General features: G+C 42.0%; 1 protein-coding gene across 3 annotated transcripts in view; it reads left to right on the forward strand.

Moving 5' to 3' along the window:
* The window catches only part of CDH13 (cadherin 13), a gene marked incomplete at its 3' end in the record, with an annotated part of 1,096,460 nt that overhangs the window by 921,094 nt on the left and 160,054 nt on the right, over window positions 1-15,312 (forward strand). For all 3 annotated transcript variants that reach the window (XM_080645767.1, XM_080645766.1, XM_080645768.1), the window contains one exon: window positions 10,759-10,899. In XM_080645767.1, coding sequence (XP_080501893.1) covers window positions 10,759-10,899 — 141 coding nt within the window. The remainder of the gene's footprint in view (window positions 1-10,758; window positions 10,900-15,312) is intronic.

Raw genomic sequence — 15,312 nt, forward strand, 5'->3', positions numbered from 1 at the left:
GGCAGTCTCTCCTTTGTGGTACCACAATACTCTGTTCTCACTCCTATCCCATTCTACTGAAACTATCCGGGTCCCTCCCACTAGACTTGGCTCCCTTTACTTGTCACCACTACATCGCACAAGGCCTAACACATCGTAAGTGCTCAGTTACTGTTTGGTAAATTAAGTAAACTCCATGTAGCCTTCTTGAGCACCCCACATTCTGACTCCCTTCACCTGGACCTTAATTGGTAATGTTTTGATTATGTTGGCATCTCATCAGACCTTACACGCTTGTTTTTTGTTCATTTATCTGGAATATAAATGCACCAAAAGCAGGGTCTGTCATTCATCACCTCCTTAGCAGAGTTACCTGAACCTAGAAGGTACTATATCAGCCTTGGGCAAACTACGGCCCGCGGCTGGATCCGGCTGTTCTATCCGGTTCTCTTGCTCTCCCCTCTGCTCCTTTACTTTGAATTTATATTAGTTCACACAAACACTCCATCCATGCTTTTGTTCCGGCCCTCCGGTCCAGTTTAAGAACCCATTGTGGCCCTCGAGTCAAAAAGTTTGCCCACCCCTGTACTATATAAATGTTTTAGTGGAATCAAACTGAATGTCAAATATTTGCCACTTTGGGTCTGAAGGGGGTGATTTTTCCAGGTATGCCATTAGCAGCTCACTTGCTATAACTCATCAGTAACATCAGAAAATGTATGCTTCTCCTAGAAATGTTTTATTTGATTTTGGAATCACTGAAGTTATTCTAACTGTATAAGTCAGGAATCGGTGTTTATTTCCCCTGTTGCTTGCCCACCCTGCTGGCTTTGTCAGCAACCAGTAAATCTGGAGGAATGAACTCTGCAGCCTTCTCCTTACCCACCAGACTCCAGCAAGGGAGTGAAAACACAGCAGGTGACAGCCAGGAACAGGGACGTTCACATTAGCACTGAGGAGCAAGGTGTAAGGAGGCCCAAAGACAACCACAAGTCAAACCCACTTGCCATGCAGCATAGGCACTGGGAATAAGGCACATTTGTGAGGGAATGTATGCAGTTCCTGCTGGATTTATGAACTACCTATCCCCAGTGTTATGTGGCCAGAGTGGATAAATCAAACTCCAGACAGACAACAACTCGTTCTGCTCCAGATAATGATTTCACCAATCTGTTTACGATATTTATAGGCCAGGTGTCAGGTGCAGCTAAACTGGAGAAGAATGTGGTCCCTGTTCTGGTGCCATATAACAAAGAGTCTTGCTTTGCCCAGCCTATCTGGACAAAGCTGATGAGTGAATGAACAAATTATGTTATATCTTTGCTATAAATCTCATGTAAATATTTCTTATTAACAGTACATCAAATGTTAGACAACAAAGAGATTAGTTGTGGGGGGTGGGCGGGAATCCTTACAGCTTTCCTTGACAACTAAAGCACAATGGATAAGTTCTTACTGACTCACAAGAACTGATGTGGATATCTCTTTCCAACTATGCATTCAGTGACATCATGTTGGTAGCTTGAAATCAGCCATGGTAGAAATATTTACTAGTAAACCACCAAAATTGACAAACACTACAAAATCAAGAGACTCTGCTGTTAAACATTTATGAGCACATTGCTCTGTGTAATCCATCCTATATAATAAAGAGGTGATATGCAAATTGACCCTCACGCCCTCATGTCACAAGATGAGCGCCCCATGTTGTCACAAGATGGCCACCACAAGATGGCTGCCCCCACGTCATCACAAGATGGCCACCCCCATGTCATCACAAGATGGCTGCTCCCATGTTGTCACAAGATGGCCACCACAAGATGGCTCCCCCCATGTCATCACAAGATGGCCGCCCCATGTCATCAGAAGATGGCCACCCCCACATCGTCACAAGATGGCTGCCCCCAAGTTGTCACAAGATGGCCACCCCATGTCATCACAAGATGGCCACCACAAGATGGCCGCCCCCACATCGTCACAAGATGGCTGCCCCCACATTGTCACAAGAAGGCCTCCAGGGGAGGGCAGTTGGGGGTGACCAGGCCTGCAGGGGAGGGCAGTTGAGGGAGACCAGTCCTGCAGGGGAGGGCAGGTGGGGGTGATTGGGCCAGCAGGGGAGGGCAATTGGGGGAGATCGGGCTGGCAGAGGAGCAGTTAGATGTCAATCATGCCAGCAGGGGAGTGGTTAGGTATCAATCAGGCCAACAGGGGAGCAGTTAGGGGGCTATCAGGCTGGCAGGCAGAGTGGCTAGGGGCAATCAGGCAGCCAGGCAGGGTAGTGGTTAGGAGCCAGCAGTCCAGGATTGTGAGAGGGATGTCCCCCGAGGAGTCCCAGATTGGAGAGGGTGCAGGCTGGGCTGAGGGACACCCCCCACCAGTGCACGAATTTCATGCACCGGGCCTCTAGTTATTCTATAAAAACATATCTATGATTGACTAATTATTACATAACTACAATGTGCCAGGCACTAAATTAATAGCTGGGAGATAAATCTCTAAACAAGACAAGTCCCTGATCTTGTGGAGCTCAAATGGTCAGAGTCAAGATAGGCAATAAATAAGTAATCAATAAACAAGAATATTACAGACTGATAAGTGCTGGGAGGGAATGTATTAGTTATCTATTGCTGCATAATAAATTACCCCCAGAACTGATGACTTAAGACGATTGATATTTATTATCTCACAGTTTCTGTTTTCTGGGGTCTGGGCATAGCTTGGCTATGTCCTCTGTTTAATGGACTTTCACAACTCTGCAATCCATGTGTTTGTCCACAATCTACAGTCTCAGCAGAGGTTCGACTGAGCACGGACCACTTCCAGCCTCATTCCGTGGTTGTTGACAACATTCAGTTCCTTCTGACTGTTCCTAGGAGCCACCCTTAACTCTGCCCCATCTTTAGAAGACTTTCCAAATGTCTACTGCATAATAACAGCAGTCACCTACTGGGCATTGACATAGGCCAGGCTCTGTGCTTAGCACTACGTTACTTCTTTTCATTCTCATTTACCCTGAAAGCAGTATTATTCTCCCCATTTTACAGGTAAGGAAACTGAGGCTATGAGTACTTAATAACTTGACCAGGATTGCTTAGCTCCTAAGTGGTGGAGCCAGGATAATAGTAATTGATCTAATTTCGAGTGTCCCTTCCTAAGTGTCAACCACCTATTCTGCAATAAGGCCTCTGCCTTTGTGTAGCTTCAGTGCAATAAAGAATGAACAGCAGCAAATGGGCAGGAATCAGCCTGGAGGAAGAAGTAGAGGCAGAAAGATCAAAAGGAAGAAAAGCTGGGGTAGAGTGGAAAGAAATTCAGTCTGGACAAAGTGCAAAGAGATACATGGAGCGTGATTTAAGGTGATACAAGAGAAGATGGGGGACTGCATGGGTTAATGGCAAAACCTTTTCCATGTAACATTTATTCGTTGATTTCCCCCCACAGCTACCATTATGCTTGTTATTAGTGATAAATGTTCCGTTAAATGCATACTTGTATGGAAGTTGCTGTCGCTGTGTAAAACATCAAGGGTCCAGTGATTGATTATGTGCCATATTTAATGACACGGCGTGATTTTCTTTTTTCAAGATGAAATGTTTGGTTTTCAAATCAGTGTGTTCAGTGAACCTGACGTGTGTCTGTGGAGATATACCCGAGGCTCCTTCTTGCAGACATACCATCTTCCTTTTGTTTCTAGGATAGATATTAACTGGGAGCTCGTAGATACCCAGGAGCAGATAGCAAATGCAGTAGAAATGCATGACTGCAGACTCCAGACCAGGAGAGCAGCTTGACTCTCTTAGCTATGTCTTACAGATCAGATAGCTTAAATGAAATCAGAGCAGCCAATTTAATTTTCCCAGTTTTGACACAGTGCATTTCTTGGTCAAAATAAAATCCTATCTCCTTGAGCTAGAGCTCCCCAACGTATAAGCCATTCCCTGAGAATAAATGACTCTGGTTTGGAAATGCCACTGATATGCTCAGACCTTTGAGATATAATTTAGTTCAGGGAAACAGTAATATATCATCATTATCAACAATGAAAGTAAATTGCCCACCTTGTGTGTTACATACTGGCTAGGTGCAGGGGTCAAAGGCATTGAACTTGCCCTTGAAAACTTTGTCATTTACTTAGGAAGATAGTAAATGGGCATTCAAAATAAAACCAAACAGGAAATATGGCCTTTATATTAGTCAGGGTAGGCTAAGCACTGCAGCCGACTTCCTTCAACCTAAGGAATGGCTTCCTTCTTGTTCATATCACAGCCTAAAGCAGGTCAGGGAGGGGGCTCTGCTCCATATAGTTAGTTGGAGATGCGGGGTTCTCCCTTCTTGGGAAAGGGAAAACACAGAGGATTTTGTGGGCGGTTTAGGAGCCATGCCAGCATATCACTTCTGCCATATTCCATTGTCCAGAATAGGTCACACGAGTTCATGTTATAGTCTAGCTATATGCCCTCGAGTCAAAGGAAGTAGGATTTGGTGAACAAGTAACATTTGGCTTCACCACAGGTTCCGTTGGTGGCAAACAACCGAAACTGAGTCTGGCTGGTTTCAGTGCCAGAAAGAATCTCCCGAACAAACACTGGAGTATGTTGCAGAATCAAGGACACATTGAAGTCAGCAGTGGGCGCAGCCCCAGCTCTCAGGGCAGAGCCTGCATCTTTCTGGTTAGAGCAGCGCCTTCCGCCAAACTCAGCCTGAAAGGCTCTTTCTATTGGAGTTGATCACACATCTCCCATCTGAGCCTCAAACCAACTAATAGAAATAAATGCAAGAATCTGATGAGATTCTTGCCATGGAGAGTGCAGCTTGGCCTTGAGCGGATAACGGGGCTCCCAGCCCCCTGTTAGTTGGACAGCTGGAGGTCTCATCCCCCAGAGGCGTGCCTTCTGCACATGCAGAGCGGAGCTCACAGTGGTAGGTTTACTCCCAAAACATTTAAGAAGGCAAAAACCCCTCTATGGGGCCCAGGAGCAACGTGGGGAGAGGAAAGAAGTTTTGCCTTACATTCTGTCTGTGATGCCTGGTTCCACGTTTCATATTCCCAGAAACCAGTTGTCCCAGGGGGGTGAGGGAGTTACCTGAGAATCAGTCAGTGATTTATGCCCTACCACCTTCAAGCCCAACAGAAAGAGGACATCTTTACCTAAAAGTTGTAAAAGAAATGTGTCCTGGAATTGAGTTTCAACTGAAGGCGCTGCTCTGACCCATGGCCACCAGAGCCTACTTCTCTGCATCAATGGTCCTTCCCAGAGAATGGGGCAGCTGTGGGCTGCCTAGTTTTTCAGCAGAGCAACAAAGGCAATGTGACTGCTAAGCAGTACAGCAATGAATATGTATGTATAGTTCAAGTAAGAGTGACTACAAGAGCAACGGAACGGGAAAGCCTTCCTGGGAAAGGCTCCGCTGGCGTGGGAAGCAGGTCCCTGTGAGTGGAAGGCACTCCAGTTGTACGAAAGCTTGGGGTTCAGGTGGCATTTTCTCTAGGTCTTTACATCTCAAAGGTGGTTGCTTTTGTTATTGATTGTTTGGTTTTTGTTATTGCTGTCACTGTAAAAGCAATAATGTTTATTACAGAAAAACACACACACAATACTGATAGGCCAGTGGACTTTTTTATCTTTTAAAAATGAAAACTTGTAAACAACTCAAATGGCCATCCAATAAGGAATGACTGAATAAACTATAATGCATCCATACAGTGGGCTGTTAAACAGCTTTAAAATGAAGAGACAGACCTATAAGCACTGAGATGAAAATGAGATGCTAAAACATATTGTACAGCTGTGTGAATGCTATCATTTGTTTGATATGAGTGTATATAAAGTGTGTGTGTGTGATGTGTAGGAGAAAGGAGGGAGACAACAAACTATAATAACAATATTTACCTCTTGAAAATGGGGTTGGGGGTTGGAGAAGAGTGGAGGAGAATCCCGCTTTCCACTTTAGAAATGACTGTATAGTTTCTATTTTTCTCACAATAATTGGGTATATTTTCAATAGTAAAAACATTTTAATGGTAGCCTTAAGTTTGCCAGAAATTTGAGCCTTTTGGAATATCTCATTGCAAACCTTGCAATTTATCTACTAAATAGTCTAATTGATTTTCTGCTGGGTTAATCAATATATTTCCCATTGCAGTCATAAAGTTTTATTTACTTCAGGAGATGGAAATTGGCTGGTTCATTTTTTTAAATTATTTATAAAATTTGTTAAACTAAAAGAGAGTTAAGCCAGTGAGTCTTTCCTTTGTGCTATCACAAACAGGCATCCACTCGGCTTAGTGGTGAATCTATTTTGCTGCAGTTATATGTAAATATCCTATCCTCAGCCCTGAACTTCCTGAAGAAAGGAACCCTGATTTCCCATCCCTATGTCCCCAACACCCAGAACAATATTTTGAGTATTCAATAACTTCTAATTAAATGGGTACATAAATTAATGAAAAAATATAATAACATTCTCAGATCAAAAATATGTTTCTGTGGAGGGAGAATTTTTTTTAAAAAATGTACTCATGAAATTATTGGACTGTTGTTGTGAGGAGCCTATTGTGATGTTGCAGCATGAAATGATAGCTCTTACACTTTCTTCAGAAAATTGATCATAACATTAGTTGCATTAGTCAAGATTCCCTTGTTGCTACTCACAGAACATCTTATTTAAATGTCTTAAGGAAAGGAGAAATTTATTAGCTCACAGAACTCACAAAATCTGAGGGATAAATTCTGGCTTCAAAATGATTGAAAAAAGCTCAAATGAAGTTTTTAAAAAACCTTCATTTCTACCTCTCAGTTCTGTGTTATCTTCTTTCTCAGGCTGACTTTCTCTGTGTGGTTGCAAATGGCCACTACCAGCTCCAGATTTATGCCCTACCACCTTCAAGCCCAACAGAAAGAGGACATCTTTACCTAAAAGTTGTAAAAGAAATGTGTCCTGGAATTGAGTTTCAACCCCAGGTGGCCTCACCTAGGTTACTCGCTCATCACATGGACATGAAAATGGGAGGCCCTGATTGTCCAGTCCTGAGCCATATGACCATCCCTAGATCAGGAATAGTGTCAAACCTAACTTAAATCCACCTGTGATGAGATGGAGGAAGAGGTGGTGCCCCCAAAAGAATTATAGCATAGATACCAGAGGAGAGGGAAGGGATGGACACTGGGAAGGCAACACAGCACATCTCCCCTTAGTGCTTGAAGCAGCCCTGCAGTGCATGTCCATAGCAATCTGTACTGCAAATTGAAGAAGGGTGATTGCTATGAGAAATTGGCATCCTTGTGAGATAGCTATCATAGAATCACACTCATCCCCAATTTGCTTCATGGAGCAAGATTGGGTAGTCTTTAGGGACAAGCCATGCCTGAGATAAATTAAACATGCTAGTAGAACTGCTATGAAAATTGGTAAGATCTTTTTGGAAAGCAATATTGAAATATGAATAAAGAGCTTTAAAATATTCATATTCTTTGATCAAGTAATTCCATGTCTTGGAATCTGTCATTCAAAAAAGAAGTCAAAATATATTGAAAACTTCCTGAATAAAGATTATTATTGTAGTGTTATTTAGATTGTCTAAAAGTTGTGGTACATTTATGCATTGAAATACTACACAGCTAGGGGAGCGAGGAGAACTGGATTAAAGAAGGTGAAAAGATTAGCTAAAGAACATATATGCATAGCCCATGGACACACACAAGTGTGGTGGAAGCCAGAAAAGGGGGTAAGGGGGGTTGTGGGGCTGGGTGGAGGTGGGCAAAGGGGAGTAAAATGGGGGTCATCTGTAATAGTGGCGAAAATAAATAAAAATAAAAAATTTTTAAAAACTACAAATAACTTCTAAGTCCTAATAATAGAAGATTAAGTTAATTATAAATTAGCATATTATATTTTATGTAACCCTTAAAGTAATGTCAAGGAATTATATTGATAAATGATATTACATGGAGAAAATGACATTAAGTTTATTATAACCTCTTGAATATCAGAAAAAAACCTACATAATTTCTTATTTTTATGATTACGTGCTTCCCAAAATATGCAATATATTATTACAGAAGTAAAAAAGTCATACAAGAAATTAGAACTGAGTAGTGATTAGTATGTCTAGAGACACTTGGGGAAAATTTTGAAGACAGTCCAATTTATTGGTTTCATTATCATCCAGCTATAAAATTTATGGCAAATAGTAAATCCAGTTCAACTTGTCAATGATAAGTAGAAAGTCACTTACATTAGGCTGATGATTTTCCAGCTTCGGCTTGAGAGTAGATGGCATTTCAGGCACCTTCACAGAGTGGTGCCAACTGAACCAGGCAGAACCAGAATTACCCAGAGCTTGGCTTGGTGCTAAATTCTGTTTGCACTCAGCAGTGAGAGAATTCTGTGACCTTCCATCCTGGTGGAGCTCATTTCACAATTATACAGGGTGTCCCCCCAAAATGTATACACACTTTAACAGCTGATAGCTCAATTTTGAAAATGAAATGTATTTTCATAAACACTGCCTTTATAATTACCCAAAATGTGTGTATACATTTTGGAGGACACCCTATATATATGTATCCAATTGTCATGCTTTAAACTTAAACAATGTTACAATAAAGTTGGGGGGTACATTGTGAGTAACCTGTTCAGGGAGTGTATCAGCATCCCATTCATCTTCTAGAATTTAGAGCCTTCCAACCATCCAACAGAACTACTACTCCTTAAGATAGGAGCTCAGAAGTCTTAGTTAAGAAACAACCAATTAAAGGTTCCCTGGGGAGCAAACAGCTTGCTACCCTTTAAAAATACTTAAATGTTTGGGGGACAGCGAGCACTGAGCTAGTAAAAATTCCCATGTTAACTTTTAGCTTTAGAAGGAAATTATAGATCCCCTTTGTGTTTTTGTTCTTTGCTTATCATGGTATTTCTTAATTATTGGTTGGAATAAGCAATGGTTTTGAAGCCGTTATACTGGTAGGACTTTTGCAACTGATAGGACCTTCAATAAAAAAATAAAGTCCTTTTATTTTGTTATTGAAGGTGGTTCAACTTGAACTCTGTGTGGGTGATTAAGATACCAATCCCAACTGGTTTAAGCAAATAAGAAAAATTAATGCCCTAATTAGCTGGAAGTCCATAGGTAAGACTGGCTTCAGGCATGGCATGGTGAAGTGTCTCCAGTGCAATCCCTTCTATCAGGATATGGCTGGCTTCATTCTCAGATAGACATCCCTCACCCCACCTCTGCTGTGGCATGAAATGGCTCATCTAGCTCCTGGGATAAATGTTTCCACAGGGAAACAGGGCTTCCTTCTCTCATCTGTCAAGCACAAGTCCTGTGCCTGACTAGTCATTATGACCCTGGCTTGGCATGCACTTATTGATTTCTTCTAATCAGGGCTCATTCCAAAAGTTGGCCAGATGGATGGTGGGAAAAGTCAATCAACCCACATTACTTGGGCAGAGAATAAGTGACCAGAAGTCCCCATAGGAAATGTGGAAACTGCCTTCACAGAATGGTGTCCTTGCTGATCAAGACAGGCAAATCCACCACAGAGGGCAATTTTATTTTTATTTTATTTTATTTATTGGATTTATTGGGGTGGCATTGGTTAATAAACTTTATATAGGTTTCAGGTGTACAATTCTATAACACATCATCTGTGTATTATATAGTGTGTTCACCACCCAAAATCAATCCTCCTTCTATTACCGTTTATCCCCCTTTACCCTCTCCTACCTCCCCCACCCTCCTTTCCCCCCGGTAATCACCATATTGTTGTCTGTATCTAACTGAAATAAATAAGTCAGAGAAAGACGGGTGCCATATGTTTTCAATTAAATATGGAACTTAATGAACAAAATAAACTAACAAAATAGAAACAGACTCACAGACACAGAGAATAGACTGACAGCTGTTAGAGGGGAGGGGTGTTGGGAGGCTGGGTGAAAAGGTAAAGGAATTAAGAAAGAAAAACAGAAAAAAACGTGAATGAAGGCTTGGTTGCTTTCCGCCCACTGCACTCTTGTTCATCTTGGCATCAGGGCCACTTAGTTGTTCTGAGTGTTTAAATAGGGTAGCAAAATGTCTGTCAAATATTCAAATGAAAAACTTATGTATATTGAAAGACAATAATGCAATATTGCCATGTTAAACTTATCAGATCATGGTGCAATTAAAATGCATCTTCCAAATTTAACATGACACCAAAAACTTAATTACTAAAATTGACATGAAAGAAGTGCAGTACAAGTGACTGTAAACCTCAGTTGGTATTTTTTCACCTGTGAAATGGGAACAACAAATGAGGTTTAGCATGCTTGTTGGCAAGATTAACAATGATGATTTCTGAAAAGTATAGGAATTCAATGCCTGGCCCATACTATTGTTCAGTAAGCGTGAGTTCCTAACGCTGCTATCTTTGTCCTAAGTCTCATTTCGAGGTCAGTTTCATGAGTTTGCTATGAAATGACATGTGTGGGCATAAATATAAAACATGCAATGTATACCCAAACCCCAGAAATGCAACATTCTGGAATGTGTCAAAAGTTCCGTTAAAGAAGAACAGAAAATAGATGCCATCCCCACAGCCAACTCCAGTCTTTGTATAGAGACTATCTCCTTTTGGAGAGATTCCAAGGGGTATTTATACACAACAGGTACAACTGCTGTAACTGATTAAAGATGGCCGCCCTCGATGGAGGAGGCCACAGAGGCAGCTCAAGCAATATGCTTGCTCCCTACTTGAATCTAAATGCCATCTTCTCTGCTGTGTTTTTGCTTTGTAGACGCTGGAAAATCCCAAGTATGAGTTGATCATCGAGGCTCAAGATATGGTTGGACAGTTGTATGGATTACTAGGCACAGCCACAGCGACAATCCTGATTGATGACAAAAATGACCACTCACCAGAGTTCACCAAGAAAGAGGTAAGCCTCTGCTAACACCACCCTTTCGGTCACAACCATGATTGCTGATCAATATTAAATTCTTTGTACACAGCCCCTGCTGGCTCCCTGTTTACAAAATCAAAACCCTCCCTTTTGGAGAAAAGATTATGTTATGCCAGAATACTATTTCATATTTTTATCTTTTTTTTTGTAAAGCTGGAAATACCAGAGCATTATGAGAACAAAAGCATTGAATCTTGTTAAAGTCTGTGAGAAAATAACTTTCAATGCCAAAATGCCATTTTCATAGTTTTATCGGTGCTATTTAGCTGTGAGTGATGTGAGTCCCATTGTGATTTTAGCATAACAATAACTATTTTTTTCAGCAAGTATAGATCCAGAGACCAGACAGAACAGCTGCAAAGGGGTAAAGCAGATTTTCTTGGCAATAGCAAGGTGGCCTAGGAGCTTATAAATAACAACCGAGTTGGCTTGTCTGGGAAAGCCATTATTTACTCTGGGCTCCTATGCTTTTATGATTATGGATCATGGGTGTTGTTTCCCATTATTTCAAAGGAGCAATTTTTGGGGACAGGCTGAGTACACAAAATTACATTCTCAGTTGCTGAATTTGTATCCAACTATGCATCTGATGGAAATGTGCTAAGATCATGGTTTCTTTGCGGGTCATGGCCAGGGCCAAGAACTGGACACCCCTCTTACTGACCAAGAGCATAGAATCCATGAACGCAGCCCTGCCATTGGCCAAGCCTTTCCTCTGCATCCCCCTCCCCACAGGCTCTCCACCTCCCATCCATTGCCTTATTAAACTGTGTGAGGTTGATTTCATTGACCTTTTACCAATGAGGGAGCTTATTTTAAGTTCAGAGAATCTGCTCCAAGGTCCTGGGCCGCCGAGTAAACAGCAGAAATGGGATATGAGCCCAGCTCCACATGAGCCATGCTCTCAACTGCAGTGCTGTGCTTCCTCCTCTGCCCTGAGGTCCCTACCCTCCCAGGCACCCAGAGGGAAGACCCAGGTCTGCATCTGCATTCTTTCAAGAATCCAGGGACTATCCCAGCTCCTGGGGACAGGTGGGCCCTCTCAGCTTCCTGGCTCCCCAGTGACCTCTCTCCACTGTAGCCCTGCATGACTCATTGAAGAGGAGGAAATACCCCTCGCCTAGTCTAGGGCACTCAGGACTCCAACCTCAAACAGCAACGTAAACAGTAGCTGATATGGCTCCATTCTATTGCTCCCATGCAGTGTTCCTGTGACGGCATATAGATTACACATTTTCCCCAGGTTTCTCAAACTGGTGTTCCAAGAAATTTGTTCTACTAGTTACACCATTGTAGGGCAGGGGTTGAGGGGAGATTTCGGGGTCAAACAGATGTGGGGAATACTGAGTTGAATCCTTTGAAAGGTTTCTTTTACTGCAGGACTTCTGTGTAGCTTTTAAATGCTGTGTGTTTCTCTAAGAGAGGTTGGTACGGGCTGTAGGCTTTCTCAGATTTATTTGGCCTGGGAATAATTTTTCCTGGGCCACCTCATCATGTCCCATTGAACTAATGGCCCATGGAATATTCACTGGGGATATTGGTTTATCTGCAGAATTTCTGGTGAACCTATTTCAAAAACAGAGTTCAAGGCACATTGTAATTTTCTATATAGATGTAATAATGAAAATAGAAATTGGATAATCCCAACCTAAAATAAGAAAACCTTTGAAAGTTATGAGGTGGGTGAGATTAATTAGTTATTTCAAAGTGGCTCCTGTGACTGGGGTAGGGTGGGGGAATGTGCATGGTCACGGACTAAATATTGTGAGAAATTATTTTTGATTGTTTGCTTTTGTTAATACCACTGAATTCAAGAAAAAAATTAACATTTCTTAATGTAAAGTAAGAAACCATGAGTAACATAATGTAAAATATATTCTTCACCTATGAATATTGACAAAAGCACAAAAATTCTCTTCAAATGGACAGTGGGCAGTGAGCTTGAGATTCCCTCAGGGCAGAGCTGGTGTTCAGCTCAGATAGAGACATGAGTAATAAGGCCCTGGCCAGGTAGCTCAGTTGGTTAGAGCTAAGGTTGCCTGTTCAATCCCCGTCTGGGCACATGCAAGAAGCAACTAATGAATGCATAAATAAGTAGAACAACAAATCAATGTTTATCTCTCTCTCCCTTCTCTCTCTCTCTCTCTAAAAATCAGTTTTAACAAAGAGACATAAGTAATAAAATGAGAGGAATGGGTAGCTACCAAGAGCATATCTCTCTCTCTCTCTCTCTCTCTCTCTCTCTCTCTCTCTCTCTCTCTCTCTCTCTCTCTCTCTCTCCCCCTCCCCCCCTTTACATATGTGTCCCAAAGGACTCTTTGTCCAGTGTTGGATAAAGTAAATTTACAGTTAAATTTTCTAACATGTTCCTGAAAGGCTGGTGGTTGTTGTCGAGGAGGGATGCCAGAATTGCTGGAGGCAGTGTAACGAAGATGTAGAGGGGTGGGCTTTTGGACCAGAGCTGACCATACACAAGAGACGAGCACATTAACTGTTTACATTCTCATTAGGTTCTTATGAATGTTAAATGAGCCAACAATGAAAAGCACTTAGATAGTGCTGGTCACTTTGTATTGTATTGGTGATGAGGACAGAGGTAATAAAAATGGTGGTAATTCAGAAGTGAGGGCAGTGGGATAAAGGAAGTGATGAAGAAGATGGTGATGAAGAAGGTGATGGTGAGGAAGACAATGGTGGCAAGATGATGACAATATTTCTAAAATTTAAGAGGCCAACTGACATTCTTATCGAATGGCCCATTTCACCTCCATGTTGAAAGTAAACTTTTTCTTTTAAGTAATCTTTTTCCTTTAAAATCATCTGTGAACCTGCTCAAGCATATCAAAAAACATGGCTAGTACCTTAGAGTTCTAAGGGAGAAGGAATTCTGGAGGGGAGATGGCAGAATCTGTAAAATGCATCACCATGAATGAAAGCAGGATGGCCCAAGAGAAACCTGTGAGGGGGAAAAAGAGAACTGAGGAGGACTCAGACCAGTTGGTCTCTGGGATGTGGAGGAGTGAAACAGCAGATGTACTAGGAACAGAGAGGAGATATGGAGCTTATGATCTTGAAATTAAAAAATTTTCAGAGATGAAGTTCAAGGTGCAGTCATTCTAGAATGAAAATGGTGGCCATTTGGGGTTGAGGGTGTCTAGAAAGCTGTGCAAGATGTTGTCTTATATAAGTTCTTACATAGGTCATTTCTAAAGAAATTTATGGGAATATATGGTTGTCTTTTTTTTAATTCTATTTCACATGATCTTCCATCTCCAGAGAAATGCATTGTTTAATCGAGAGTATTGGTGAGATTGGTTTAAAAGAGAAGTTATGGTTGGCCCCAAATAATAGAGACAGGAAGTGACACCCTGTTAAATGAGATAGAGGGATATCTCATTTTACATAAATGCATGTTGGTAGACAGTTTCTGGTCAATATGGTGGCAGCATGACATTGAGTTTCCCAGATTCCTCTTATCTTTGTTGTCTGCCTTCTCCATGGCTGCCTCGTGGTGCAATAGGGTCACTGCAGCACCAACCCTCGCGTCCATATAACAGGAAGAATGAAACAAGAAGTGAGAAGGACAAAGGAAGACCTGCCACCTAAGTAAATGTCATTTAAAGGCTTCCCCTGAAACTCAAATGACTTCTGCTTACATCTCCCTAGCTTTCCTGCTCTGTAAGGGAGACTGAGAAATAACTCCAACTATTATTAGTTGGCATGTTGCAGCCCTTGATAATATAGGGATTGTTACTGTTAGAAATAAGGCGAACCCCCCAAGTCAGGGGTTCTGGTAGAACACAAAACATACTCGGGAGCCAGGCAGCAAGGCAAACATATACTTCTACGTAGAAGGGTGCACACACATGGTCTGGAAGCGCGTGCACACCAAGCAGGTGGGCTGCTTGGGTTTATAATCCCCTACGCACGTGACCTGTCCTTTGCTCTTGATTGGAGCTCAGGCACACAGTCTTTCACAATTGGCTAATTCAAAGGGAGTGGTTGGCCTTTGCTGTTTCAAGATGGCAGCCCCCAGGAGAGCTGCAAGCCATGTGGCCAACATGGTGGCTGCCAAGTCACGCAGTCCAAAATGGTGGCTGTCTAAACTGTTCTTTGACAGAAAAGATGATTTGTTTATTCTCACAATTCCCCCTTTTCTTTATTTAAACTCTTTTCTTCAAACTCGGCTGACATTCATTGACTTTCATGCTCTGCAGTGTCTAGGAGGAGTCTAATTTGCTGTTTGGTCAATGTGGTTTCAATTAATCCTTGGATAAGACATGGGACAATGTGACATCCCATCACTGTAACTCCTAATAAAGGGGTGAAGTGGACACCATTGTTCTAGTGCATCAGAGAAAGGACCCTTGACCCCAGGTTCCAGCTCAC

This window comes from Plecotus auritus, assembly GCF_963455305.1.
Source record: "Plecotus auritus genome assembly, chromosome: 10".
NCBI lineage: Eukaryota > Metazoa > Chordata > Mammalia > Chiroptera > Vespertilionidae > Plecotus > Plecotus auritus.